The 26297-nt window shown below is 52.8% G+C and overlaps 1 protein-coding gene across 1 annotated transcript in view; it reads right to left on the bottom strand.

The window, feature by feature from the left end:
* CORO7 (coronin 7) overlaps positions 1-26297 on the bottom strand; it is a 195211-nt gene that overhangs the window by 95948 nt on the left and 72966 nt on the right. The window contains exons 8-9 of the mRNA XM_019540157.1: positions 25754-25840; positions 22472-22554 (exon numbers count right to left, since the gene is read on the bottom strand). Coding sequence (XP_019395702.1) covers positions 22472-22554; positions 25754-25840 — 170 coding nt within the window. The remainder of the gene's footprint in view (positions 1-22471; positions 22555-25753; positions 25841-26297) is intronic.

The raw sequence follows: 26297 nt of genomic DNA, 5'->3' as shown, positions 1-26297 counted from the left end.
CTCCTTTGCCCCTGAACTCCTCTCTTGCTCTGGCATCCCTCTATAACAGCTGCCATCCCTTACCTGCACCACCAATTCCTATCATCCCTAACTGCCACAAGCAGGAAATCTGGCAGCTAGAGAAGTAGTGGCTGTGGTGAGGAGGATGTAAGAGAGAGCAGGGAGGGCTGGGGTGGAGGTAGATGACTTACACGGTTACCCTCGCTGCCAATTCACATTACTACTGACTTCCACAAGCTCCAAATTCTGCAGCATGGGAAAGAAAGTACAGAGCAAGGGGACATGCTGGGGCAAGCTGCACCGCAGCAGGTGGAGGGAACTGGGGGGCACCCCCTCCAGGTCAGCACTCTGGGCTACTGTCCTGGTCACTCACCCCTAGTTACACTATTGGAGACCAGCAGCTTCTCTCTGCTCTCTGAAACTACATACACTACTTGAGTAAAAACCAACCTCATGCCAACGTCCACCAGGCAGCTGGGTCTGTGCCATGGAACTGCACAGACGGTGACTAGGAGAGGGGACAGCTTATTTTTTGTAGCACCACTTGAGGCAAAAAACAAAGCAGGTGTCAGCCTGTCAAAGAGGTTTAGGCCTCCAGAGACACAGACATGCATCTAGCAGAGCTTTCAAAAGCCCCAGATCGCTTAGACAATTTCACCTGGCCCTTTTTGCAATGAGGTGTCAGCTAGCTCACTAACCGAGCCAAAGAGGTTTTCTCTAAGATTGCATGAAGAAACTGAGAGCCGGGCCTGGTCAGCTGTGAGGAAAGGGCAGCTTGCCTGGAAAACAGGCAACAAGCACCCTGAGACTCCTCAGCTTCCTCTATAGGTATCTGTCCTCCCTTGGCAGTTTCCTGGCAGCCCAAAAGCAGCACTGGTACATGGGTGAAACCACTCAGCTCTCTGCAGCTGACTGTCACCAGAGGAACTGAGTAAGGCCAAGACCCAAACAATATTCCACAAGGAACTAAACACTGAGAATGCCCCGAGACATCACAGTAGGCACAGCTGTGTAGCCCATCGGCCACGCCCCAGTAACTAACTGTGTGCCGTGCTCCTGTGGCAAGTTGTCTGTAGGCCCATATACTAACTAGCAGAATCCACGATGAGTCCTAGCATGGGGCAGATTACCTACCACCTGCTCTATGTAGGGGTCCTTGCACCTACCCCTGAAGCAAATGGCCATCAGATGAGGTAGACCACTTATCCAATCCAGCCTGGTTAGGCCAAGGTCCAGAGGTCCACCCAAGGCAAAGTGCACTCACCAAACTGCATAGGGCACAGAGCGCAGGTAGAGCTCCCTAGGGGTTACCAAACCACAGCAGCAAAGCAGGTGCAATGCAGCAGCAAAACAGAAGGGGTTAACCAAAAACTTCTTGGATTTTGATTGAGTTACATGATCTTGGCTGTGTTTGTGAGAAGTCTCTGGGGCCATCCCTGCCTTTCCCTGACATAACTCCTTGGATTTATCATTTCATGGATATTACACATGGTCTGCACTTGATAGACTTCTGTTAAAGTGCTGTGGCTAACTGATTAAACAGCATTTTATTTGAATTATTTGGGTTATTAGTAGGCCGATATCTAGCACTTTCATCTTCATCTCAAGGACCTGTGGGTTTCTTTGCCTATTTGTAAGGCACTTTCATAGGACAATGATGAGCAAAGGATGAAAACCTAGAGAGATTTATCATCTATGGCCCTGTCCTTCCAACTTCTGGGTTCTGAGTTGGGTTTGCCAATGCTTTAGTGAAACCAGCTGAGACAGAGCAATACAAAGATCTGGGTTAACCTTTGGTTTCCAGAACTTAGATCCACAGTAAAGCAATATCTACAGCATTGAAGAGAGCCTTCTCCCCAAAACCGGAGAGTGCCAATGAGGGCAGTGGTTCCTAGTGCCTTAGCTGCAAGTGGTGCCTAGGTCTCTAGGAAATCAAGCTGCACCCTTTCCATGCAAATGCAATAGGGTGTGAGAACTGACAAGAGTTAATGTGTGCATGTGGAATGGGGGAGAAGAGAGCAAGTTACCTAGCTTTCTGGTCTCCATGTGTTGTTCCCAATCAGTGAGGACCAGTCAAGTGCTCTGAGGTCTGTGCTACCTCCTCTACATTAGACTCTTAAAAGGTGAACTATTAGTTAATGTATTCAGAGGACCCTTCAGCCTAACCTAGACAAAACTCATGAGCAGGAAGAAGAGAGGAAGCCAGCAAGCTATCCAAACCAGACCTAGGCACCAAGAGAGTGCCATTAGCTCAGAGATCCTGGGACTGCACCAAAAGCCACCAGAGCAGCTTGCTTTAACCTAGTGCTGCTGCCAAAAAGGTTCCTGCGAGTTCACTCCAGCTCTGAAGCAGCAGCACTGATGGAATACAAGGAAATGGAACCGATATGATAGCAGCCCTCCAAAAGGGGCTTCAGGACAGAGCTCTGTGTTCGCTCTGGATGTGCCAGGGCAGTGAAGGGAGCACAGAACACCTGTAATATGCACAGGCCCCACCAGCATGCAGACACCTACACTCTCCAAGCAGCTGCCTTTATTTTTGCAGCTGGCTTAGGGGGCTACCAATACCAAGGGCAGCCTCGGGGCAAAAAGCATTTGGGGTGGGGAGTTGGGGGAAAGAAGTTTGCCTGACCTTCCCCAAAATGCTGCTGCATTTGGGACAGTAACGACTTTCTGCCTGGCTTTCACTGCCCACTGGCCAGGGTCCAGTCCAGAGCGGCCGTGCCCAGACCAGCTGTCAAAGCAGCACTTAATGAGCTCAGAAAACACACAACAAAAAGATGTTGTAAAACTCCCATTAAAGACAATTAAGGGGAAGACACTGGAAAGCTTCTGAGGCTGGAAAGGTGCAGCAGCATTCCTGAGAGGGCACAGGAGATGAGGTCAAGGGAGTGAGGGAACAGCTTCTAGCCAAGCTCTTTTCTGCTTCTAAGGGCCTGTAGTTAAGGGTGAACTGGTAGGATTAGGAAGGGAAAGGGTTAATGGAGCCTTGACCCAAAGAACTTCCTCATTTCCATTGTGCTTCCTGACAGCACAAAGGAGGGGAGTAAAGAGTCCATCTCTGGGGGACCTCTTTCCCACCACACCTAGTCCCCATCCCAGAGACAGACAGGAGTCCAGGAGAGACTTAGCTACTGCTACTGATTTAAAAAGGTAATCAAGGAACAAGGGGCACTAGACCAAACTCTACAGATCACTAAAGAACCCCCCAGCCCTTCCAGAATCCTTGGCAGAATCCTTGGGTCCTGGACAAATGCAATGGTGCATGTTTGCCATGGAACATTTCTGGACCCCCAGAACTACCCCACATATCAGTAGAGCCAGCCTGAGCTCCAAGGATCTAAGTCCGTATACCAGGACAATACAAGAGTCTCTGACCAGTCTTGGACTGATTCATTACCCACTCCCATCATCTTACTAACAGGGAGAATCAACCTGCAATATCCCTTCAGTCTAGACCAACCTGGCTACACATGAATTCCCTTGCCCACCAGCTAAAGTTGCACCCATGCCCACTTGCTCCCAAGTGTGTCCTAGGTGGAGTGTAGGATGAAAAAGTGAGATGGAAAAGGCTCCACAGCTCAGAGCTGGTCCAACAGCAGGGGCCAGATAAGGCCCTCCTCCCAAGTACACTTCTGTCAGAGCTAGCCATATAGGTCCTGCGTAATAAAAAGCTTTCTTCATGTCCATCAGAGATGTCTCCGTGGCAGTGCCCACTCCCTGTCCAGGGACTTCCTTCAAATCCAGCCTTAGGTAGGTCCTTTCTTCACCTAAGTCCTTCTCCACCAAGTGCTCCACCTTCTCAGGGGGTCAGACATCACCTGTTATCATGGACACAGCAGTGATGTCATATTGGGTTAATTCATCAGGAAGTGCAAGGGCATAAGCAAAAAGCATGAGGTAACCAGAACATAAAGGACTACAAAGGAGCATGCGTGTGACCCAGCTGGACGGCTGTCTGGCTTCTGTGGGACTCCTCCAGCCCCCAGGCCTTCTCTCTGATTCACTGGTGGGCTCTGCAGCAATGGTACCGTGAGCACTCCCCTTCCAAATCTAATCTGCTGACCAGCTGCTCATGCTGGCAGAAGCTTATGTAGGCTACATGCTTCCTTCCTGCTCAGGAATAACAGCTCAGAAACCACAGTGAGGCCCCCGCCCCTGCTCCCCATCTCCCAAAAGGAGCACCAGGGTCAAGGCTGTTACAGCTGTCCAGAGCCTCTGACAAAACACAATCAAGTGGCACTGCAGAGATGAAACCTGACCTGGCTCACTGCTCATCCGGATCCTCCCATCACAAATGCTTCCACCCATAAAGCCCCAGAGGCATTACTGCTGTCCCCTTCATCATCATCATCACACAGTGCTCTGCTTTTGAAAAGCCCTTTACTTCACAGGAACCATACAATCAAACCCAGTGAACCCGGTTAGGCTACAGAGAGCAAAGGCATTTCATGTCTTTTATGAGATGAGATGAAGGCCAAAGGCTATGCTATCTACAGACTTGCACTGGGACAAGCACTGTTCAAAGATCCTGTTGATGCCATTGGCCCACTAAGTTCTGGTGGCCATAGGTGGATTAACACAGGGTCCTGTGGGGCTGGGCTCAGGGCCCCCTGCCAATCAGGGGCCCCCCAGATGCCTGGGCTCCCTTGGGATAAGGTGGGTTTCCCCTTGCAGGTGTGCAGCATTCCAACCTGCAAGGGGTCGTGCTTAGGGCTGCTGGAAGCCAGACACAGGGGGTGCTGTGTGCATGTGTCCTTCACATGGGTCCTGTGCTTTGCAAACTAGTGGGTCCTGCAATTTACAAAATGTGATCCAGTCCAGGCCCCAGCTTTTCTCCTTGGTGGAGTCAAGTTCAAGGTTGGTCTCTCTCCAAAGCTGCAGTTGGCCCAGACCTAGGAGATCTGAAAGCACATAAAGCTCTGGGCTGGGGACTGTAGTTGAGAACTGCACTGTTTAGGCACAAGAGAGTTGACTATTACCAGAAGGGTAAAGCTCAGCCATGCACAAGACTGAGCATTCTCAGGAGCTGGCCTGAGACCATAGAGCACACCCCAGGCCCCAACCGTACATGCCTCTCCTTCCAGAAGGAGGGAGGAATTGTACCCAGAAGAGCTGTGGCAGGACTGGGTGCTCCTTCCTGCTTTGTTTATCTGGCTGTACATGAGATGCATAGGGCAGTTCCACTTGGCTGTGGCAGAAGCACCCAGTTAAGAACACTGCTGTATGCTAAGGCACCAAAGAAATGGTTCTCAATCAGGGTCTCGTCAAATTTTAAGGTATGGAGGAGGCCCTGACTCTAAAAAGCTGAGAACCACTAATGTCCATGTTCCCCAAACCCTCCCAAAACCTAGTCTGGCACCATGCACAGAGTGCTCCATTGTGGGGGAGCAGCCACCACCTGGCCACATCACTTTCCAGACTATGGTGGGGATGGTACTCAGGTATGACAGCCTAGCTGCCAGGTTAAAGACTTACACAGGACAGAATGCTGTGCTGCCCTGGGCACATCACCAGCCTTTGCCCCTGGAGCAATCTGCACAGGCCTCCCTAGGGCTCACCTTTGTCGGGTCCTGGACCAACCATGCCTACCAACCAGACCCAGCAGTGACAAGTCACGACTGCCCTCTCCTGATGCCCCCACTGGAAGAAGACCAAAACTGGATCCTGACTTTCCTGTTGAGTAGCTGCCATAAAAAAAGCCACATTTACTTCTACTCATACTTCTGTGCATGCTTGTGCCTTTCTGTAGCCTTCCTATCTGTGTTTGCTCAGCACCCAAATGATCTGCACTGTCAGCTCCATGATGGGCGCTACCAGAATACACAAGTTTACTATCATTAGTAATAATATAGGCCTGCGCAGTTGCTGGGATTGGCACCATGACTGCATGAGGCTCAGCTTCTCCTTTCCATCTGATACCTGTTATGCCCTCCCCACAAACCCAATCCCTTGCCCTCCTCTGGCCACACACCAAGAGGAAGGACCCAGCTAGCTTCTTGCTCCTCCGTTGTTGGCACTGTGGGGACACTCCTGTGATCAGCTCCTGCTGCTGGTTGGAAATCCACAGGGTTTTGGCTGCACTGCCCCATGCTCTGCCCTGTGCAGCCATAGACAATAAACACCTGCCCTCCTCTACAAAGCAGAGCTGACAGCCTGAAGGAAGGTGCCACCTGGTACGGGAATGGTTGGCTGGCTCCAATTTATCAGCCCTGGGTGAGTCATCACTCTGCACTAATGGCTCTCTAGCCACAGCATTACAGCCTACAGTAGGGGTGTGCAAAATACAGCCCATGGGTTGGATTCAGCTCACCAAGGCATTTTGTCCAACCTGCAGCAGGTCCCTTGGCCCTGCCTGGCCCAGGCACAGGGGGGCAGCCTAGACCATGGCACACGCAGCAGGTCCTGCTGCTCCTGGATGTACAGCAGGGCTGGGGCAGCACTTCAGCCAGACTGTTTCCTGGCAGCCCCATCAATGGCTCCTTCTGGCTGCCACTGTCAGACCTGGCCCCGCTGACCGGGCACCAGGTGGATGGGATGGGGCTGTGAGCAGGCAGAGAGCCAGGAGGGCCTGCTTGTCCTGCTCCCAGATGCTGCTCCCTGCCCTCCCATGACCCCACCCCAGCTGCCCAGACAAGCACAGGGGCCACTTAGGGAGTTTGGTGAACTGTGCTGGGGGGAGGGGAGGGTGCTGACTGAAGTGGCCAGCTCACTAAAACTCCCACTGTGAGCGCTCACTAAAACTCCCTAAATGGCCCTCTGGCCAAAATAATTGCCCACCCTGGCCTACAGCCAGACTGCAGTGACCAGCTACTGCGGACCAGGGAGTCCACTGAACTGAGCTCCAACAGGGCCAGAAGCAGACCCTCAAACGCCACCCCCTCAAGGCCCAGCCTGCCCACCCCCACGTGGCTGCCCCACGTCTAGCAGGAAATGGCCCTGTCCACAGCCTGAGCTAATGCACTATAGCCCTACACAGCCCTTTTCCTCAGGCTTAGCAAATCTCTAAAGGGGGAGGGGGTGGATTTAAATCTTTGATCCTGAATGCGCCACTACTTTTGCAAGCACAAATTTGGTGGGAGGTTATTTTGCAGCAGGTGCATATTGGAAATGTCAGAAGTCCTGCTGCCACCCCAAATCACCACTGGGTTCAGCAGAAGGGTGCTTGAGGCAAGCTTCCCAGCATGCGGCTACTTGCAAATTCTCAAGCAAACCCCAGCTCTGCTTCAGCCTAGGTATCCTCCAAAGCCAATCACCACCTCCTCAGACCAGTGTTGCTGAAGTGGCTCCAGCCAGCCCAGCAGGTACAGCCAGGTCTGCAGTGACCAACAGCTCGCCCCTCCCCCACGCCTTTCTCTGGCTTCCTCTGGAAGAGTGTTATCTGAGCCTCCCCCTTCCCAGCAAAGACTCGGGAGGTCTAAAGGTGAGGTGGCAACTGCTGCCTTCAGCTCCACCACAACAAGGCAGCCACTGTTCTCTCAACTGCCAGGCCCCACTCCGGCTCCGAGACAGCACCTTCCCCGCCCGGCAGCACTGCACCCAGACAGACAGACAGGCGTGCTCGGGGAGCGAAGCGACAGCGCCTGGATGCTGACCTTGGAGTTAAACACCGTAACCAAACTCCCCTCTGCCTGGTTACAATTTAGGTCAACAATAACCCATTGAGGGGCCTTCCCCTGCTGCTGCCTCAGCTCCCGCCTCCCTGCTCCACAATCTCCCTTAATCAGAGCAGGCAGAAGACAGGAACATTCAATGACAGGGATATGCAACCATGAGAATGATGTAAAGGCAACTAGCCAGATGAGAGACCAAGCTCAGGCAATGACACGTGAGCACCAAGGCCACGGCTAGTTCCTGGAGGGCCTCTGCGGAGCACCGGAGCCAGTGGAAACACTTTGGTCCATGTGCCTTTCACTGACATGCTTTATAACTTCCATGGGGTCAGGAAACTTCCCAGTCCTTTCCCTGGCACATGCCTCCAAACTCATCCTGCCCCATTGCCAGCTACTAAACAAGCAACACAACCCACACAGCACCATTCCCTACTTATACAATACTTATAAGCGGCTGAGCATGTTTGACCAGACAATTTGAGGCTTCAGCAGATGATGGCTATTTGTCCACTGCCCCATCACGCTGCTGTTCAGTTCTGACAATGCCCACAAGCTAATTGGGGTCAAGACTGCTCGTGAGTCAGCAGACCATGCTCTGCTCTCTAAACAAACATGGCATCCACGCTAAAAGACCCTGCCTGCTAAAGATGATGTACAGCAAAGGTCCTGACCCCACAGGACCTTTACTTAACGCCCAGCCACTTCTTACAACAGCAGGCTGGTACCATTCTTCTCCTCACCATTTTCCAACTGTGGTACTATACCATCTCTCTAAAACTGCTCCGTAGTCTCAAGGAGGCACTAAATTTGCTCTTTCAGTCCCAAAGCAGTAGACACTACCCTGGTGCAATACTAGTTGTGTACTGCTCCCCACAGTAAATTGTATTTCAGCAGTGGGCAGAGAAACACCAGCGTTTAGGTAGTGCCTTAGTGTGTAACGTATTGCATTTTCTGGCTCTCAGATGCTGTGTAAATTTAAGAGCTTGCTTCTGTTTACGAGGCTGCTCTGCTAACTGTGGCCCCAGAGATTCACCCTGCAGAGAACATAGAGTTTAAGCTGAAAACATAAGGACATCTAACACATCATATGGGAAACTAACAGCAAGAGACAGCAAGACCTGCAGCCTCAGAAGAAACCCAGAGCCTGCAGGTACGCCAGAGAGCCAACAGGCATACTGTTTTTTGGGTTCACATGCAGGCAGGAGACAGCAGGTCTGGGAGCTCCCGCTGCTGCGCTGGGGGTGACACTGCCCCAACCCTGCCAGCAGCTCCCACTGAGAAGCACCCCTTTCCACAGACATCTAGAAACACACAGCCAGTGGAGAAGCCTGTTTGGCATTTGGCTGGATAGTTTTGACTCATTTTGTAAACACCTACTTTCCAGTGACAGACGCCACCCCCCGCTACCCTCCCCTACGCCCACCCCTTTGTGATGGCCCGGGTGCTTTCCAGAGGGACTCTCAGGACAGCAGAGGCAATGCAACTCAGCCATGTGCCTTCTTAAGGAGTAAGATCTCTGAGCGACAACAGACAGGTGCCAAGCCAGGAGTGCCGCAGAAGGCCCCAGCACATCCTCTCCAGTTTCAGCTTTGAAGAAGGCAGGTGGTTCTACATGCCCCTAAATCCAATAGCTCGATTCTGTCACAACAGCAATCAACTCTTCCAGTGCTAGACCATGCCACGGAAAGAGATAATTCAGGGAGCCAGGCACTAGTTGCAAGAGACCATCACTGGGAGGGGAGGGGGGGCGGCTCCCTCCTGTCTTGCTCATGCAGAAGGGACATGGAGGGAGCTCAGCTGAGCTGAGCACCCCTCTGCTGAATGGCACAATTGTGTCATGGAAGTAGGACAAGGGAGCCCACAGGTCCCAGGCAGTGCCTGCTCTTTCCTGGCACTACTAGGAGCACAGGCTGGGTGCTAAGGGAGACAGCTCCCTCGGGGAATAGAGCTGAGCGGCTGCAGCAGTGCCACAGAGTAGTCTGTAGAACTGCACCCCAGCAGGGCAAATGGCCCTCTGCTATACCAGGGGACCCAGAGGTGGGACTATGGGGCAGCATACCCAGACTGAGGGCAGGGGACACAGGGCAGGCCAGCCTACCCGTCAGACCTAAGAGCACACACACAAGCTGCCCGCACTCAGCAGGCATGACAAGGGTCTCTCAAGCATGGCCACACATAACCCCAGCAGTCAGTGGGAGCCCAGACTCCCCAGGGTGTGCGTCAGCAAGACATGCTGGCAGTGCAGCTCTTCCTGCTGGGCTGGCTGCAGTAATGAATAGTATGAGTTTCCTGTCCGCCCACTGATTACTTCCTTGAAGAGCTGAAATGAGCTACTTAGCCTGACTCCTTACAGACATCCTCACTCAGCAACTCCTCCAGGATGAGGCAGCCAGTAGGCTGCTGTGTCACTGCCCTCAGCTGAGAACATCGCAGCCATGGTGCCAGCCCTTCCCAGCAGTACCAGGCTCATGGCTCTATCCATCCTGCTGTTTGAAGGCACCAGCTGCCCATGCAGGGCCAGCTCAAAGATCAACCTTGGAACAGTAGATCAGGGCTTCACCCACAACCCAGAAAGCCCAGAGACTAGCCCACCCCAAGTGATAGCTCCCTTGGAGACCCCCTAAATGCTTGACAATCAAGGGGGCCTTAGGTGGGGAGGGCTTGACCTGAGTAAACCATGTTGGGCCCAGCCCTCTCACTCCATACTAACCAGCACCTCCCACCTATAGACTAGTGCCAGCACTCCTGTCCCACAGGCACACTTTCTGCCAAGTCAGTCCCATCCCCACAGCTCCTACAGCACCCCTCTGTCCTGCCCCACAGTCCACTGAGACCCCAAGTCCTGGTTCCTACCCAGATCTGCTTCTCAGTCCTGGCTGGCAGCTTCCCTGCTCTTCCAGTCTTATGTAAAGATGGGCACAAGGCCAAAATTATTTTAAATATGCTTCTCTGAGTGAGGAGCAAATGATCTCACAGGGGCTGCACTCCTGCTGTGACTGCCAATGACACAAACCCTCAGACTCTCTATGTGTAAGAGAGGGGAGAAGCACTCTGATACTGCACTAACTGGAGAGTGAGCTACATGCCTCCTCACCAGGTCAAGTGCTTTGGGACCTCCCCGCAGAGTGCTCCGGAGACAAGTCACTTCCTCCAGCACCTCATTCCCCAAGGAGCAGTTTTCAGTATAGAGGCAGAGTTGCAATAAACGGTCTTTTCTGGGGGCGTCAGCTGGAGCGCTTCCTGCTTTGTTTTCTCCTCCCTTAAATACATGCACTGTATATCCCCACTCATGCACGAAGCTCCTGTGTGTCTGGGCCTAGGCCAGGTGAGCTGTGAAGTGAGCTGAGCTGTTGAGCGGAAAGGACCTCCTGAAAGAGGTTCATACAGGATGCCTCTGAAAGGGCTACAGCAGCCACTGCTGTGCTACGCTGAGGGAGGCCAACAAGGGATCATGGCTGAGCAAGAGAGTACAGATCACAGTTCCACACCACAGGCTACCTCTCCAGCCTTGCTCACCTCCTGCAGGAGCCAGCCCAAGTGAAAGAGCCCATTATGTGCGTCTGGCTTGGTCTGGTTGGCAGCTGTTCTTGGACAGTCTCATCGGCTGCACAATCTGGCCTCCCCGGCCCACACTCCCTGCAGACACATTGACTTGCTCTCTTCTTCAGCAACAGGCTGTGAAGCTGGCTGCTCTGCTCACAATGCCCTCCAGGAGGCAGTTTTGTAACCCCAGGGCAACCACAGGGACAAGGCAAGGGGCAACTGGCCAAGGTTCAGCAGTAGGCCTGGACATGAGCCTCCTGAGGTATTTGGAAACCCTCCACTGCAGCTCTGGGCTCTGCTGCTACCCCACACCTCAGCTGAGAAAGGGGCACGGGGCTCCTCTGGACTGGAGAAGATAGCAGGAGAACGTCTTAATTTCTAAGAATAGAGCAAGCAGTACTCTTGGAAACCTGCAGAGAACCTGGTTTCTCCAAATCCAAGCTGGTGTCCAAAGGGATTCCAGAGCAGTGGAAGAGCTCTGTAGGCTTCTCCTTGTTGGCCCCAAGGTCTTTTCAGAACTGACTTACATTCACAGTCATGGCCTACACAGGTGGAAAGATGTGATTTCTCCTTACACTGGAAACCCAAGCACAGAAACTCCTTGCTGGGGGAGCCAGACAGGCCAAGAGGGAAAGGGGATACAAAGGACCAATCTACTCTCTTGTCCTGCCCCTCCCTCAACAAGGAAAGAAGTAGGCACAACATGCACACACTCTCAGTGGGAAAGGATTCCTATCCACATTATGCTACAGTACCCAGAGCCCTAAGGCACAATATTCTGCCTAGATACAGAGCAAAGCAATGGAAACAGCCAGAGTAACCCCCCAACAATGGATGAGGTCCCAGAGGAAGGCAGGACTCTGCAGTCCATACTGGAGCCTGCTGGTCTTCTCTCAAGCATTGCTCTGCCTTGTGATTTATTCATAGCACACAGGTAAAGGAAAATATTAGCCAGGAGACGATCATGTCCTTCGCAACAGCTGAAAACAATCAGAATGGTCGGCCAAGCCCAATGCTCTGGTTCTTCGATTTTCAACCAAGCAGCCAGGGCATCTCATTTTACATCTGCAATGAAGCAGAAGGGCGGGGAACACTCACCTCAACATTGAAAATACCAAAGGCACTGAGCTCCAGCTTTGGTGCTGCGTGACAGCCCTCACATTGGCAGCAGGCTGTTGCATCCCCCTCACCCCCAGGTTCTCAGTGGCACAGGGTATTTTATTTCTTTAAATGGCTACTTCTAACACCATTTATAAGCTTTGCTGCAGACTAGATTTATGACCTCAATTGTTTACAACATTCCCAGGGGCTCCCAGTTGCTGGCAGGTGCTCAGCTGGAACGCTGGGATATTGTTCATGCATTGTTTTGGTGATTGGGGCTTGGCCAGTCAGCTGCTTTTGTAGAAGACACTTGTAGCTCAGCTGGGTGCCCACAAAGCTGTCCCTGTGGGGGGAAGCAGCGACAGAGGCTCCAGCTGGGAAAAGGAGGAGCTGCTGCATTTCACTGCCCCATCAGGTATGTGGAAAAGAGACAAGGAGCTGTTACAGGCCTTCTTTGACCCGGTAAGATTCTCCATTTAGTCATCTGCATCATGCTCGCACTGACCTAGCTGGGAGATGCACACGCACACGGACACACGAGATGATGACAACTTAGCTTTCAGAAAGAGGATCCAGCCATTCCCAGGCTAGGGAATTGGTGCATTCCCATGATGTGGGGTTCACAAGTGGGGCTCAATGGCTAGGGATGTGCTGATGGCAGAGAGAAGGGAAGGCCAAGAGAGACCTGCTGGGTGGGGTGTTTCATGCAGACAACTTCTGAGGAGAGACAGAAGATCTATGGAGTGCTGCCCATGTAGGGCTGGGAAGCCCTAGTCACAGGCTGAGCTTGGACCCAAGTCTCTACTCCCTTGGTAGTGGCAAGATTCGGTTTCCTGAGGTACTTGGGCACTAAGCGCAGACAGTAGGGATCCCGAGTTCAGAAGGAGTTGTGGTCCAGATTTAGCAGGGCCAAGACTCGATGCAGAGAGGATATGGCAAGCATCTGATCCACCTGGACCTCAGCCAAGGCAGGAGAGACCATGAGGTGATGTGAAAGCAAGGTCTCAACTACTCACAGCCAAAGACCCCAAACTCTTCCACAAGAAAAGGAACATTATCCACAGGAGCCCAGACCACCTCCAGCTCCCCAACTCCTGCACACAATTTCACCTGCCTGAGGGGCCTTCCTACACCTCCTGTGCCTCACTGTTACAGAGTATTCCTGAGAGCTATTACACAGCTGCTGTATTCCACCCCAGAAGTGGCTGCATCTTGGTGGCCAAGCTGGAAGCACCTCCCAACCTGAAGTACCCCAGTGGAATGGAGGCAAGTGGCAGCCAGTAAACTGGCAGAGACAGATCCACTCACTCTGCAAAACTGCAAGCCACGAGTCCTCCCCACTGCATTTCACAGTGCTTGTGATGGAGCAGGATGGCCAGCAATAGTCTTGCAGGAACTGAGCCTGAGGTCAAGAGGGAACAGGAAACTGGGCAGCAGCACGGCCCTGGCAGTGGTTTCAACATTAAGCTCTTTACAAAAAAGTTGGTTTATTGGAACAGCTACATCCAAGCACGGGGAAAGAGGAAAACCCAAGACAATGGTGCTGGGGGGTCACCTGGCTAACTAGACCCTGCAGGCCCCACCCCAAACATGCCAAGCACCTAGAGTTGCCTGCTGCTGCCCCCAAAGGCAAACTCCCATTCTCCACATGCTGGACAGACCAGGCCAAATGCTCCAGTGCAAGAACCCCCAGAACTGCACTGCAGAGGCAGCTATTGCCAAGCCATACCTGACTGGTGAACCAGTCAGCTCACCGCAACACTTGCCCTGACCCCAGAAAGCCCATGGTGGAATTGGGATGCTTCCCCCTCCCAGCATACTTCCTGAGTCAAGGGTGGAGAGGATCAGCTTCCCAGCCGGCAGAGCTCATCCCACCCTGGGCAGCCCAGCCTGTAAGGAATCAAGCAGCCAAACAGGCTCCCAAGGGAAGAAGCAAAAGGCCTGACTCAAGTCAATTTGTCTGGACTGAGTACCAGAAGACAGGCTGCAGGAAGTAGCCCTAACTTGCCTGGAGGAGAGGAGCAAGAGGCTAGAGCAGAAAGAGGGGGCTCAAAGCTCACCAGGCAGTAATGCAAGCTCCAGCATGATTAAGCAGCCACAACTTGAGCTGTCCAAGCCTTCACATGTGATAATGGGAGGATCTGTTTATAACAGCAACTAGTCATCACTTCCTGCCAGCTGCAAAGGGGACTGGTCACCCAAATGGGCAAGGATCTGCTCAAACTCACAAGAGAGAAGTGTTGTTCTCAATGCCCCCCACCCTTGCCATGCCAAGGAGATGAATGGCCACAGAGGGAGTCAGGGGGGCGGCTGAAGCCTGGAGCACAGTCTTGGCCATGCACACCAGAAAAGACCCCCTTATAAAGGGGGTTTGGCTTCTATACCTGGGTGCCAAGCAGATCTTCACTGGCTCTGGGAAGAGCACATACTTTTGAGGGCAAGTCAACACCACTTCCCAAACACACTAAGGAGCACCTCAGCAAAGCCAGGTACATCCAGGCCACTCCTGGAAAACCCCAAAGCAGATGGGATATAAATGCTTTAGGGCAACCCTGGGCATGCGCCAAGACACTCCCTGTCCCAGGTGGGCTGACCTGCACACCCTCAGTGCTGCTTGGAGGTGGCTGTGTCCTATTGGTTTCCAGGTTCAGCACATGCAGAGACACCATCTGGGGCAGCTCAAACACAACCACAGCAACCCCCATCAAGACTCACACAGAGTCAGCAGTCCTAAGGCCCCAAGTGGCCCCACCCCTGGGAGGGTGAAAACAGGCTTCGGGGTTCCAAATTGTTTGTGACCTGAGTTACAAAGGAAGCAACTACCCCCTCCAGATAGATGCCATTGCCAGCACATGCTCACAGAAGAAGGGCCAACAAAGGGCAGAGGGAGGAGACCCCCTGGGGCACCAGAACCTGCCAGTGTGGGCATCATGTGCTCCCCTGCTAAGCAGAGCAGGCTACAAGGGGTGCCAGGGGAGGCATGGAGAGCCTTCATGCATGTACATTAGACACCCAAGCCCACAGCCCTGCAGACAGAGCACTCCCTCCTGAGGGACACAGAGCTCTGGACCTAGCCCCAGGCACTGACAGAGGCATGGGCTATTTGCTTTATACCCTCTGTTCTGCATGGTCACGTACTGTCCGTCTGGACCAAGCTCCACTCCAGCACCATGGTTAGAAACGTTAAGAGAAGCACCCCATGGGCTGCATTTCTCAGGCTGGTCCTGATCACCCCAGTGTTGACCACCCTGAGCCATAAGACAACCCATACACAGCACAGTATGGCAGCTCTGAGATCCTTTGGGCTGATGACCACTGGCCTAAGGCAGGGTCTGAAGCTTGGGCCCAGCTGACAGCAGGACATGCTGGCTCAGTATGTAAGCAGCTTTTTACCTGGATTCAAACAACCTGATCCCCATTAATGGCTCCCTACATCAATGGAGCTTGGTGACTCTAGGCCTGTCCCAGGGAGAAAGGAAATGGCACAGCAGTTATGACCCAACTCCTCAGTGCCCAAGAACTTAGTGGGAATAGCTAATACCCTACAAAAGGGAAAGCCTGCCCTCCATCCTTGCCACACCAGTGCTGTGAAGAGAGGACTCCACCTGCAGGCTGTGAATTCAGGCTCGCTCTGAAAGGACTCGGCTCTGCAGCAATCCAGATGGATCTCCGAGATGCTAGAGGTGGGCACAATTCCCACACACACCCTGAAATCCACTCCTGCTCTCTGGTCCAGAGGCGTGTTGACACTGCTCAAGACAAAGCAATCTGAATCCAGAGGGTATCCCCGTTTGCCCCCAACCTGCTCCTCAGCAGAACAAATGCTCTGAATCCCAGTGCCTCTCAGCACTTAATTAGCTAGAAGCCCCACTTGACAACGTTACCCTGGGAACAGGCAGGCAGGCTCTTAATCCGAACTCCAGCAAGCTGCATGTATGAGGGTGAGGCCCTCCTAGCAACCTCACTCCAAGTGCAGCAGCAGAAGACAGAGACAGGAGGGATATACTGTACAGCAGTAAAAGCTATGGCCCAGCTGAGCCCCTCTCAGGGGGGCTGGCTCATCTGGCAGTTATTCATTACAGGCAGCACCAACTTCCTGTCACCCAAGTTTGAGCCACACTCACAGCACGACTAGTCCAATATTCAGCCAAGAGCACAGAGTTCCACATGGATAACTGACCTCTCCTCTTTTTCGAGGAGGGGATGTGGCGGGTCCAGTCTGCAGCCCTGCTCAGCAGGACTCAAGATGCTGAAGCATCACAGGCAAACTCCAACGAGGGGGAGTTGGAGAAGCTGTCATGCATCACACGGTGAGCTCAGGACTGTGGCATTTTATGGCACTCCCACAGGAGATGCCTTCGTGGACTCCCAAGCTCCCCGCTTCAGTGTTCACCAACTGGGGTAAGTGCCTCTTCTGGGCTCTGCCAATCACAGATTTCATAAATTTCATAGATTTTAGGGTCAGAAGGGACCTATTAGATCATCGAGTCTGACCCCCTGCCAGGAAAGAGTGCTAGGGTCACATGACCCCAGCCAGGTGTTTGTCCAATCTCCTCTTAAATACCTCCAAGGAAGGGGACAACCCCACCTCCCTTGGAAGCACATTCCATATTTTGGCAACCCCAGTCGGCTCTAGAAGCTTTCACCTGCCCCCTCACACAGCCCATTCCTGCCCCCATCTGATTGTCAGCAACTCTAAGTTACAACCTGGAAATGATTCAGGGCAAATGTGAGGCGAGGGCCTAGACAGAGCATGACTGGACTGAGCTTGCTGATCCAAGCACAAAATGGTCCCTGCACAGATGAACTGAACCTGCAACTGCCATTTTCCCAGCCCCTCAGGGCTCCTGATCAGCACTAGCTATGGGCATGTCACAGATGAGTGCCCCTTAATGTCTACACAGATAGACCTGGACACACAGCATTCCTGCTGGACCTTTACACCACCCCTGCCAGCCACTGAGAGAAATCAGATCACCCCCAAGTCCCACTCTGCCACCCATGACTGATTGGGAGGAGCACTCTCAGGCAAGCTTCACAAAGGACACCAGCTGCTTTTACAGGAATATAGTGTGGTGGGACACAAATATTCAACTTGCTGGTTGCCAGCTGGCTCACCTGAACAACTCAAAACCACCTCTGGCTGTTACCAGGTACACTGCATACCTAGATTAGGGAGGAGGATTCCTTTGGACTGGAAGGAAGATGGAAATTTTATAAGGAACCATCCAGTCACAGCATCCCCAAACTCCTCTGACCTGATCCACAACCCCTTACTGTTCTGGTCCTCAGCCGCCCTTGGGCAGAGAATGAGGACTGACTGAAAAGCAGAGAGCTGTGCAATATGGACACCTCAGTACCAGGCCACACACTAAATCCCAGTGCCCTAGCAACTGCGGCACAACCAGCAGCTGGGCTCCCTGAAGGCAAAGTCTGTGTGGCAGTTACACCAGGTGCCTTCGCCCCATCATCACAGAACTCCCCAACCCTGCTCCTTCCAGGCCAGAGGAAACCTTCCCCTGCTCCTGGGAAGTTTCTGCAGCACCCTACTGAAAGCAGCCAGCACTGGGTCTGCTCCACACTCAGGCAGTAGCACTAAAGCAGCTTTCCCAGGGCACCCAGATGCTGCACTCACTCCGAGGACATATTAGCCAGAAGCTTTCCAACAGGAGAGAAACGCCCCTCTCACCACCCCAAAAAAACCCTTTTGCTTTTCACATCAGCAAATAAGGAGCCAAAACCCCTGCACGCTTGGCCGTTTCTGAGAGGTTTAGAGGCAGAGCGAGGTGGGGAGGAAGGAATGGAATTTTGACTTAAAACAATATTCCAGTCTGACTGCATTACTTTCTAAAAAAAGCTCCTCCCTCTCTTTTATGGAGTGTGCCTTCCCCAAGGAGGCAGCCCCCTGGCTCACCCTTCCTAATCAGCTCCCCTTTTGACCTCTTAAGTGCGCCTCGCTCCCCCCTTTATTTTTCTTTTACCATGTCTGACTTCAGTACAATTGCAACCTTGTGAAATCCTGAAGTGACAGACAGATAAGACACACACACACAGACACACAGACACACACACACACAGACTGCCAGTCACATTCCTCAAGAGCAGATAAAGCCCAGCAGCCAAAATAATTCCAGCCTGCAAAAACAGAGCTGAGAAGCAGGAAGGCACTTCTGGATCTAATTTAGAAGGCTGATTCCAGCCCGCCTCTCAGCTGCCTTCCCCAGCAAGCCCTGTGTGTGCGCAGGAATGGGGCAGTAGGAAGGAGCAGGGATGGAGGCTGTGTACCTAACAAATTGGATCCTTTATATGGTGCAGCCAGAAGTATCTGACTGAGGTTCATGGACCCAGAGTGGTTTTAAACAGACTTAAAGAGGAATTGTGTGGGTGCAGAGGCAGGAGCCCCTGATGTCAGCACTGCAACACAGGCAGCCACAGCACATTCAGACTTCTTTATGCTACTGTGTATTTCTACTAATAAAGCCCAGAACATCTCACAGCAACCGGAGCACCTGGAACGCTCTTTATAGAGAACTGCAAGGCTTCATGCTTTCCACTGCTCAGGCATCACTGGAGCAGTGATGCCACCACACATTGCAAGGAGACCCCCCCGCCCTCTCAAGAGGGGTTGCTTCAGACCCACTTCTGCCGGACTCCGGTACATCATCACACTGGTTCATGGGTGCTGGGAGACATAATTGTTTCCAGCCACAGACCATGGTCCCCTGATCCCTAAGGTCTGGGAAAGTCTCTGTGCATCCACATCACTGGGCGTGAGGGATGTGAACTGAGCTGACAGCTCCCACTATTCTTGGCTTCACCTGAACCCATACAGCTTCCTAACAGCCTGAGTGGGCAGCTAGAAACCAGTGAGCTTGGACTATCCTTTGGACAGTGCTGCCTTCCTCCCTTTCTGTTGGAGTCAGGGCAAAGCAGGAGTCACAGCTTCAGGCCCTGCAATGAGGGTCCTTTCAACGGATCAGATGTGAGCTGGATCAGAAGTTGAGAAGGTGCATGTGTACTGCATACTCAACAGGCAGCATCACCCCAACAACTCACTTGCTGTTGGCCCAATGCCTGTGGTAACACCTGTGCCTCCAAGTGCTCTTGCAATGACCCATGCTTATGGCTGGTGACAGGGCCTAAATCCAAACATTCTCACCCTTTCTGACAATTCAAGGATGGTTCTTCCTTTCCTAACTCTGGTCTTCTAACATGGAGCTGCCTCTGCTTTACCCCCAAGTGCACATGCAGGTGCAAAGAGAAGAGATGCTTCACTGAAGGGACAGAAAAAAGGAGGACATGAGATGAGCTAGTAATGCTGCGCAGATGGTGGCTCTCACAGGGCACCAAGAAGCAAAGCCCCGAGTGCTCTCTCCTAGCTTGGAGGTCTTTAAGAGGAGGCTGGACAGATATTTGGCTTGGGTGTTATGACCCTGCACTCGTTCCTGCCCAGGGCAGGGGGTCGGACCTGATGATTTGTTTAGGTCCCTTCCAACCCTAAGCACTATGGAACTACAAAACCAAATACCTCTCTCATCAGTTGCACTTCCCTTTGGAGTCCAAGTGGATCTGGCACTGCCTCCTCCAGAGATCAGAGTCCAGAAGAGTCTGCTCAAAAATAATTTCTCCCCTAACTTCACCCATTCCTGGGCTGCAAACACACCTCCTCTATGGGTACTCACTGGGCATTGTACCTGTCATGACCAGCTGGATGCTCGCACCTCACGTAAGTACATGCTGGACATCCACCCCAGGCCTGCTGTACTCAAACACCTTAGAAAGGGTGAACTGCTCCCAGCCCCACTCAGCATGTTGCCATTTCCCAACCAAAGACCACCTTGTTGCAAATGCTGCAGGGGAATCCATATGTGCACTGTACCCCACCCTGAGCACTCTGCAGCAATGTGGGGCAGAGGAAGGTGCAAGCTTATACCTTGGGAGCCGTGACAGTAAGTGAGCACCAGGAAACTCACCCAGACAGGACAGGAGAGAGGTGCCCTAGCCCCACACAACTGCTCCGTTGCAATTACAGAGCAAGGGAATGCACACTGTTCTTGTCCACAGCCAGGGGATATGGAAGGGCAGTACAGAGCAACAGTGTGAGGGAAGAGCTATGGTGGCAGGGAGGAAGCCTTTCCCATTGCCTATTGGGGCAGACAAAGCAACATTTGCAGTGCCAGGAAATCAGGGATGTTTCTGAGACAGGCCTCATTAGGTCAGGCTCACAGCTCAGGTGCTGCATTCATACGGTAAGAACTAAGATAACAGGACAAGAAGCTCATAAAGACCATGGGAGGCCAACATAAACCCAGCTGCACTGGCACTTCCTGCTAGCCTGTGAACTCCAGGGAGTGCTGGGACTGCACAGAAAGGGAAAACAACCAGCTCCACTCCAGGTCCCGGTCCATGGGCAGCAGGACAACCTCCCCCAATGCACTCAGGCTTAGCTTGCAGGCACAGCCTGGACTCTCTTCCAAGGTAGGGCCTCCTCTTACCCCCTACCCCCACACCTACAAAAGAGCTGGCTGCTCCTCTACTGGCTGTTTTCAGAAAGCCCATAAATCCTGTCCAAGCTCACTGTGGGCAGTGTGGGAGAGTTCGGACCAGGTTTACCAGAGCGTTACTCACCCCTGGGGCCTTGATTGTCTCGTGCACACAAGAGCTGCCTTCACAGTTTGTTTAGAAGGGGCACTGACCCATTAAGGCCAGGGAAGTTCCTTTTCCAACTACCCAGGAGGCCCACAATGAAAGCATCTCATCACCAGCCAAAACCCCGGGTTTGTGCAGTGTTAGCACTACAACCAGGTGACTAGACCCAAGAGCTGAGGGGACAGTTGTGAGAGGATTTGGGGAAAGGATTGCTCAGGGCAGCATAGAGAAGGCCCCTACCAAGGAGACTCCTTATTACAGAATCCAACTCCTTGCAATTCCCAGGCATTATACACTCCTCCATCACCTCCCCCTTGCACAGGGCTCTTCCACAGGCACCCCTGAAGTGCATGAGTGACTTATGACCACAGCAAAGGGTGCCTCCATCCTCCCACAGACCCAACACAGGGCCAAGGGGTCAGGAAAGGGAGTCAGGAATCAGCAGGGAACTCATCTCCACCACACCCAACAAGACCTGCCTAGGAGTCCTTTGTAAGCCAATGGATCAGAATGGAAGGTATCATCAACTCTGAAACCCCTGGGGTCTCAACTCCCAAAAAAGCGATGTGCTCTTTGATGACAAGGGCTTGGGCTGGCCAACAGAGAGCCACATGCAGGGCAGCAGAGTCCTGAGCAACTTGGCTCAGACGTGTCATGGAAATGGGCTGAGTCCTGAGAAATTTTCCACCCAAGGAGATTTCAGAAGGCAAACCCTGCCCCATACCGCTCCCTCCCACTGCTGCCAGGGAAGATGACAGAGCCATGCTGTGATAAGACACAGAGCAAGTTACATAGGCCAGGCCACTGGAGCAGCCCCCCACTGCCCTGCATGCACAGAAGACACTGCACACACCTTTGCTGGTACAGAAGCAGCCCCTCTAGACAGGCAACTCCCTAATGGCCTTAGTGCCTCTACGACAGCAACACGCAGAGCCAGGAGATAGTTGGTCTGGACAGTAGCACTGCAAGTGAAAACTATCAGCCTCATTCCAGCACAGGCGTCTTTGCCCTCCAGTGCACCCCTCAAGCCCCCAAGATGCTGCCATGTCTTTTCCTGCTATTGGCGGACCCCTCACCGCTCTGGAGCATACACCCACACCTCCTGCATAGCCCTGCGTGGAAAGGAGAGCAGCCACAGAGATGAAACATTACAGCAAGAGCAAGGACAGGGAAGAGGGGACAGCAGCACCAGCACATTTCAAAGAGACAGTGAGTGTCTGCTCACACTAAGTTTGGCAACCATAGAGTTAACAAGTTGCTGTGCACAAACTCTCCTGGCAGCCTGCAGCAAGAGGCTCCAGGGAGAGCTGCAGGGCAGTAGCCTGGCACTGGATTGTTGAGAACAACCCCTTCGCAGGGAGTAAACCCCAAAGGTCGAGCACTGAAGTGCTGCACTCTGCCATCTTCCACCTGGAGAAGCATGACCACTCAAAGTCAAGGCTGCACCCACAGCACAAGAGCCCCCCCTGGCCAGCCTCCCCAGCCGCAGCCAATGAATGCAGCCTGGGGTTCCCATGGCAACCCAGACCCTGGGGTTCCCAGGGCAAAGGGGGACCCAGACATACCCTGAGGAGCTGTCCAGAGCACAGGAGAGGAGTGAGTGGCTGAACCGTCGTGTATCCCAGAGCTTCACCTCACGCTCCCGCATCTGCAAGGGCACAGAGACACACACAAACACCACATGGTTAGAGCTATGCACATGTCCTCAGTGACTTGAGATCACCAGTGCAGTCAGCCTGCCACAACATGCATGCAAAGCCAGCCAGCGGCCTTCACTCCACGCATCAGTGCTGGCGATGCCACTGTGGCAACCAGGCAACCCTGTGAGGGGCAGGCTCATGGGAACACAGCAGGCTAGCTCTGTGTGGGACAAGTGAGGAAAGATTTGGCCTTGGGACATGGCCTTGCAAAAGCAGAACACTTACAGGAGACGTTGCCCTGCACTGTGGGGTCTCCCTTCCCCTCAGGCTCATGCAGATGTGTGACAGACATGTGGCTTCCATGAGCAAAAACAGGGCTGTGTGCACTGGCCCTACATCCTGGACACAGTGACATGAAAGGGGGCAGCTTAGGCACACAGCAGCTGACACACAGCCAACGCCCACATACATGCTCTTTCCCATAGAGGATGGAAGCTCAGCTGCAGGAGCTCACTGCTATAACAGCGAGGACTGAGTTACCACAGCTTGGGCTTCACATACCGTGAGAGAAGAGACTATGCACAGGCAGCAATTGCAGAGGTCTGTCCCTGCCACCTCTGACCCCATGGTGAATGGTTCACAACCTCTGCTACTTGGCCAGGCCACAGCCACATGGACCCAAATTGTCCCCTTCTCCTGTGGCAAGTCACCAGGAAGCCATGCCCTTTGTCATTCCAAAGAAGCCACTGAGGAAGGCAAAATTGCAAACGCGCAACCCTGGTGCACCCTGAGACAAATGCATGGTGAACCCAATGCTTGGGGGAGGTAGGAGGGGACAGAGAGTCAGAGGCTTGAAGGCAGTGCCCCTCAAAGGAATATGCATATTCAGTTATACCTGGAATAGGCAGTGAAGGGACAGAGCAACAGCAGGAAGTCATAGACCACCCCCAGAATAGGCAACCAGGGGCAGACTGTATTAACAACCATACTGCCTCCACTGCCTACAGGCAGCTCCTAAAAGGGCACCCCGTAGTGCGCAAGAATCAGGTTTGAAGTGAGCAGACATTCAAATCCCCAAACTCCCCTGGGAGCTGCTGGGTCTCAGTGCAACACTTGGGGGCATGGAGTTTGGGTCCCTCTGTCCTACAGGTGCCAAAGTTCAAGCCACCTCTTCCTAGATATTCCAGAGAGCAGCTGAGCCTGCTTTTCCCCCACTACCCAGACTGCCAAGGTTGTCCTGGCCTCACTGCTCACTTGCACTGCATGGTTAAGGTTAGCTATTCCAAATGGAATTTGTTGATTTCCCCAGCCCTGTCCTGCTGCCCCAGGGGACACCAATGTGAGACTACCCTATATGGACACATTTTGATCCCTGTGTGCAGTGATGTGTCAGCATCTGTCACTCCCCATGCATAGGCAGGCAGGAGCTCACAGGCACTGGCACACAGGCTATATGCAGTTATAGCCCAGAACACAGTCCCATGGGCAAACCCTGCCTGGCCGACTGCAAGGGCATTTGCTCAGATGCAGGACAGAGTGCAGCTCCTGGAGACAGATGTGGTCACCTCCTCCTCACTCACTGCTCCCTCCTTCTATGCACCAAGGTCCTGTCTACACCAGTCTCTACCCCAGGGGCAGGCAAAATATGACCCATGGGCTGCATCCAGCCCGCCAAGCCAGTCTATCCATCCCATGGGGCCCCTAAAAAAATTAGTGAATTAATATTTATTTGCTCCTGTCTGCCTGTCAAAGCTGACAGAAGCCAGGGCAGTAGGACCCAGGGGGAGCCCTCAGCAGAACCGAGCATCCCAGCCCTCCCCCACCCTCAACCATTTCACTCTTCCTGCCTCTATCTGGCTCCCAGCTCCATCACCAGACCAGGGAGCATGGGGCCCCACACATGTGTGCACAAGCAGGGACAGCACACGTGTGTGTACATTCATAGGGTGAGTCCCATATGGGGCCCCACCACACACGTGTACCCACAACACCCATTGTGCTGCTATACATGCAGACCCCCACACCCACAACCCCTCATACACCCCAGCTACCCTCCCCCACACGCCACCCTCCCCCCACACTCATGCCCCAACAAACCCCATACCCACCCACACTCCACAGCCCCCGACAAACCTATACCCACCCCACCCCCACATGATATACAAGAGTAAGACATCATTTTAAGCTATTGGGTAATCACCTCTGTGTACACTACACAAACACATCTAAATCAGGACAAAACTATTCTTAGAAATCAAATTAATGAATGCTGTAGATGTTTGACTTTTTAGAATATAATTTGGTATTTTTCTGGTTCTGAGATGACAAAACCCCTTGCTGAAAGGAGTACTTCTGGGGGCAAGAGGAAGGACTTCAGGTGATAAAGGTCAGGGGTTAGGGGACAGGACTTCTAGTCACAAAATGGCAACTGGGGGCTGGGCACCTGTCCAGGAGTGGGGCTACCCATGCAGCCCTCAACAGCTTGCCAAAATTCGGTAAGTGGCCCTCCGCCTGAAATAAAAGCCCACCACTGTTCTAACCCTGAGGTTTCCTACCCTAGTGCTGACAGTAGTGAGGCTCCCCTAATGGCAGATAGTGCAAGTGCTAATGTAGACATGCCAGAAGTACTGGGCACTACTGTTGAGCTTTGCTCAGAGCCCATCACCAGAGAGGGCTGAGTTCAAACCCCTCCTTCTCCCCAGCTAAAGAGAGCTCTGGCAGTATCCTGCCATCACAAACAGTAATGATGTCTGCTCTACATAGGCAAATCTGACACCAAGAGGCAGCTAGAGTGCTCTACTCAGGACTATGCTTGCTCTCACAGTGTACGAAGGGCTGTCTGCCTCACAAAGGCTCTCTACCAAATGGTCAGCTGCTCTTCGGAGGGTATGGACAGATAGTGAGAGAAGCACTGGGGGGATTCTGCCACCCCCAAAGGTGCTGGAGAGGGGCGTCAGTCACTCCAGGTATGCACTAGCATGTCCTCTGGTGCACACTGCACCCAAGCCCAACTGTGACGTTATGAAAGCTGCTCATCATCCAATACCCATCAGGAACTGATGAACCGTGCACACTACCAGCACAGAGTCAGGCCACAATAGGACCATAGAGAGGTAATCTGCAGTAATGACCCTAAGTAAAGGCTCTGATAATGGACAATGGGCACCCTGATTTCCTGTCACACGAGAATATGACTGGGCACTGTACCTGGTTGAATCCAACAGAAAGGAGGTAGTCGCTGGCATCCATCCAGATCAGCCTGGAATCCTTGTTGTTCTCATGTCCCTGCACACTCTGAAACACAGAGGATACAATGGTTACTACTACTGCAGCATGAGGGGTGTGGGCCCCACAGAGCTCATGTTTTACAGGTGGCTTCCTCTAAAGAACAGCTACAAATGGCAGCAATGGTGCAGATTTTTTGTTCTGGGGACCAGCTCAAGACAACCGAATCAGGCTGCACTGCTACATCAGGGAAATCAACTGGCTAAATCTATGCCTCAGAAACACCCATGACCTCCAAGTCAGTAAACCATTCTGGGTATGATGTACAAAAAGCAAGAGACATCAACAGATTCCTCCCCCAAGATGGCAAGGCTGGCCCCAGAGGCCAACAGGAAGATAAGCACTAACAAGTAAGTGAGTCTGACTTTGATATGTGTAAGGCAGTTCCACTGTCACTTTTCCAGGAAGCAGAGTCTCTCAGCCCATGGCCAAAGTAAGGGAAAGATGAACTCAGTCAAATGCAATT

Source organism: Crocodylus porosus, unplaced genomic scaffold (assembly GCF_001723895.1).
Source record: "Crocodylus porosus isolate Cpor-Errol unplaced genomic scaffold, CroPor_comp1, whole genome shotgun sequence".
NCBI classification, from domain to species: Eukaryota; Metazoa; Chordata; order Crocodylia; family Crocodylidae; genus Crocodylus; species Crocodylus porosus.
This window is presented reverse-complemented; position numbering and strand designations above follow the sequence as displayed.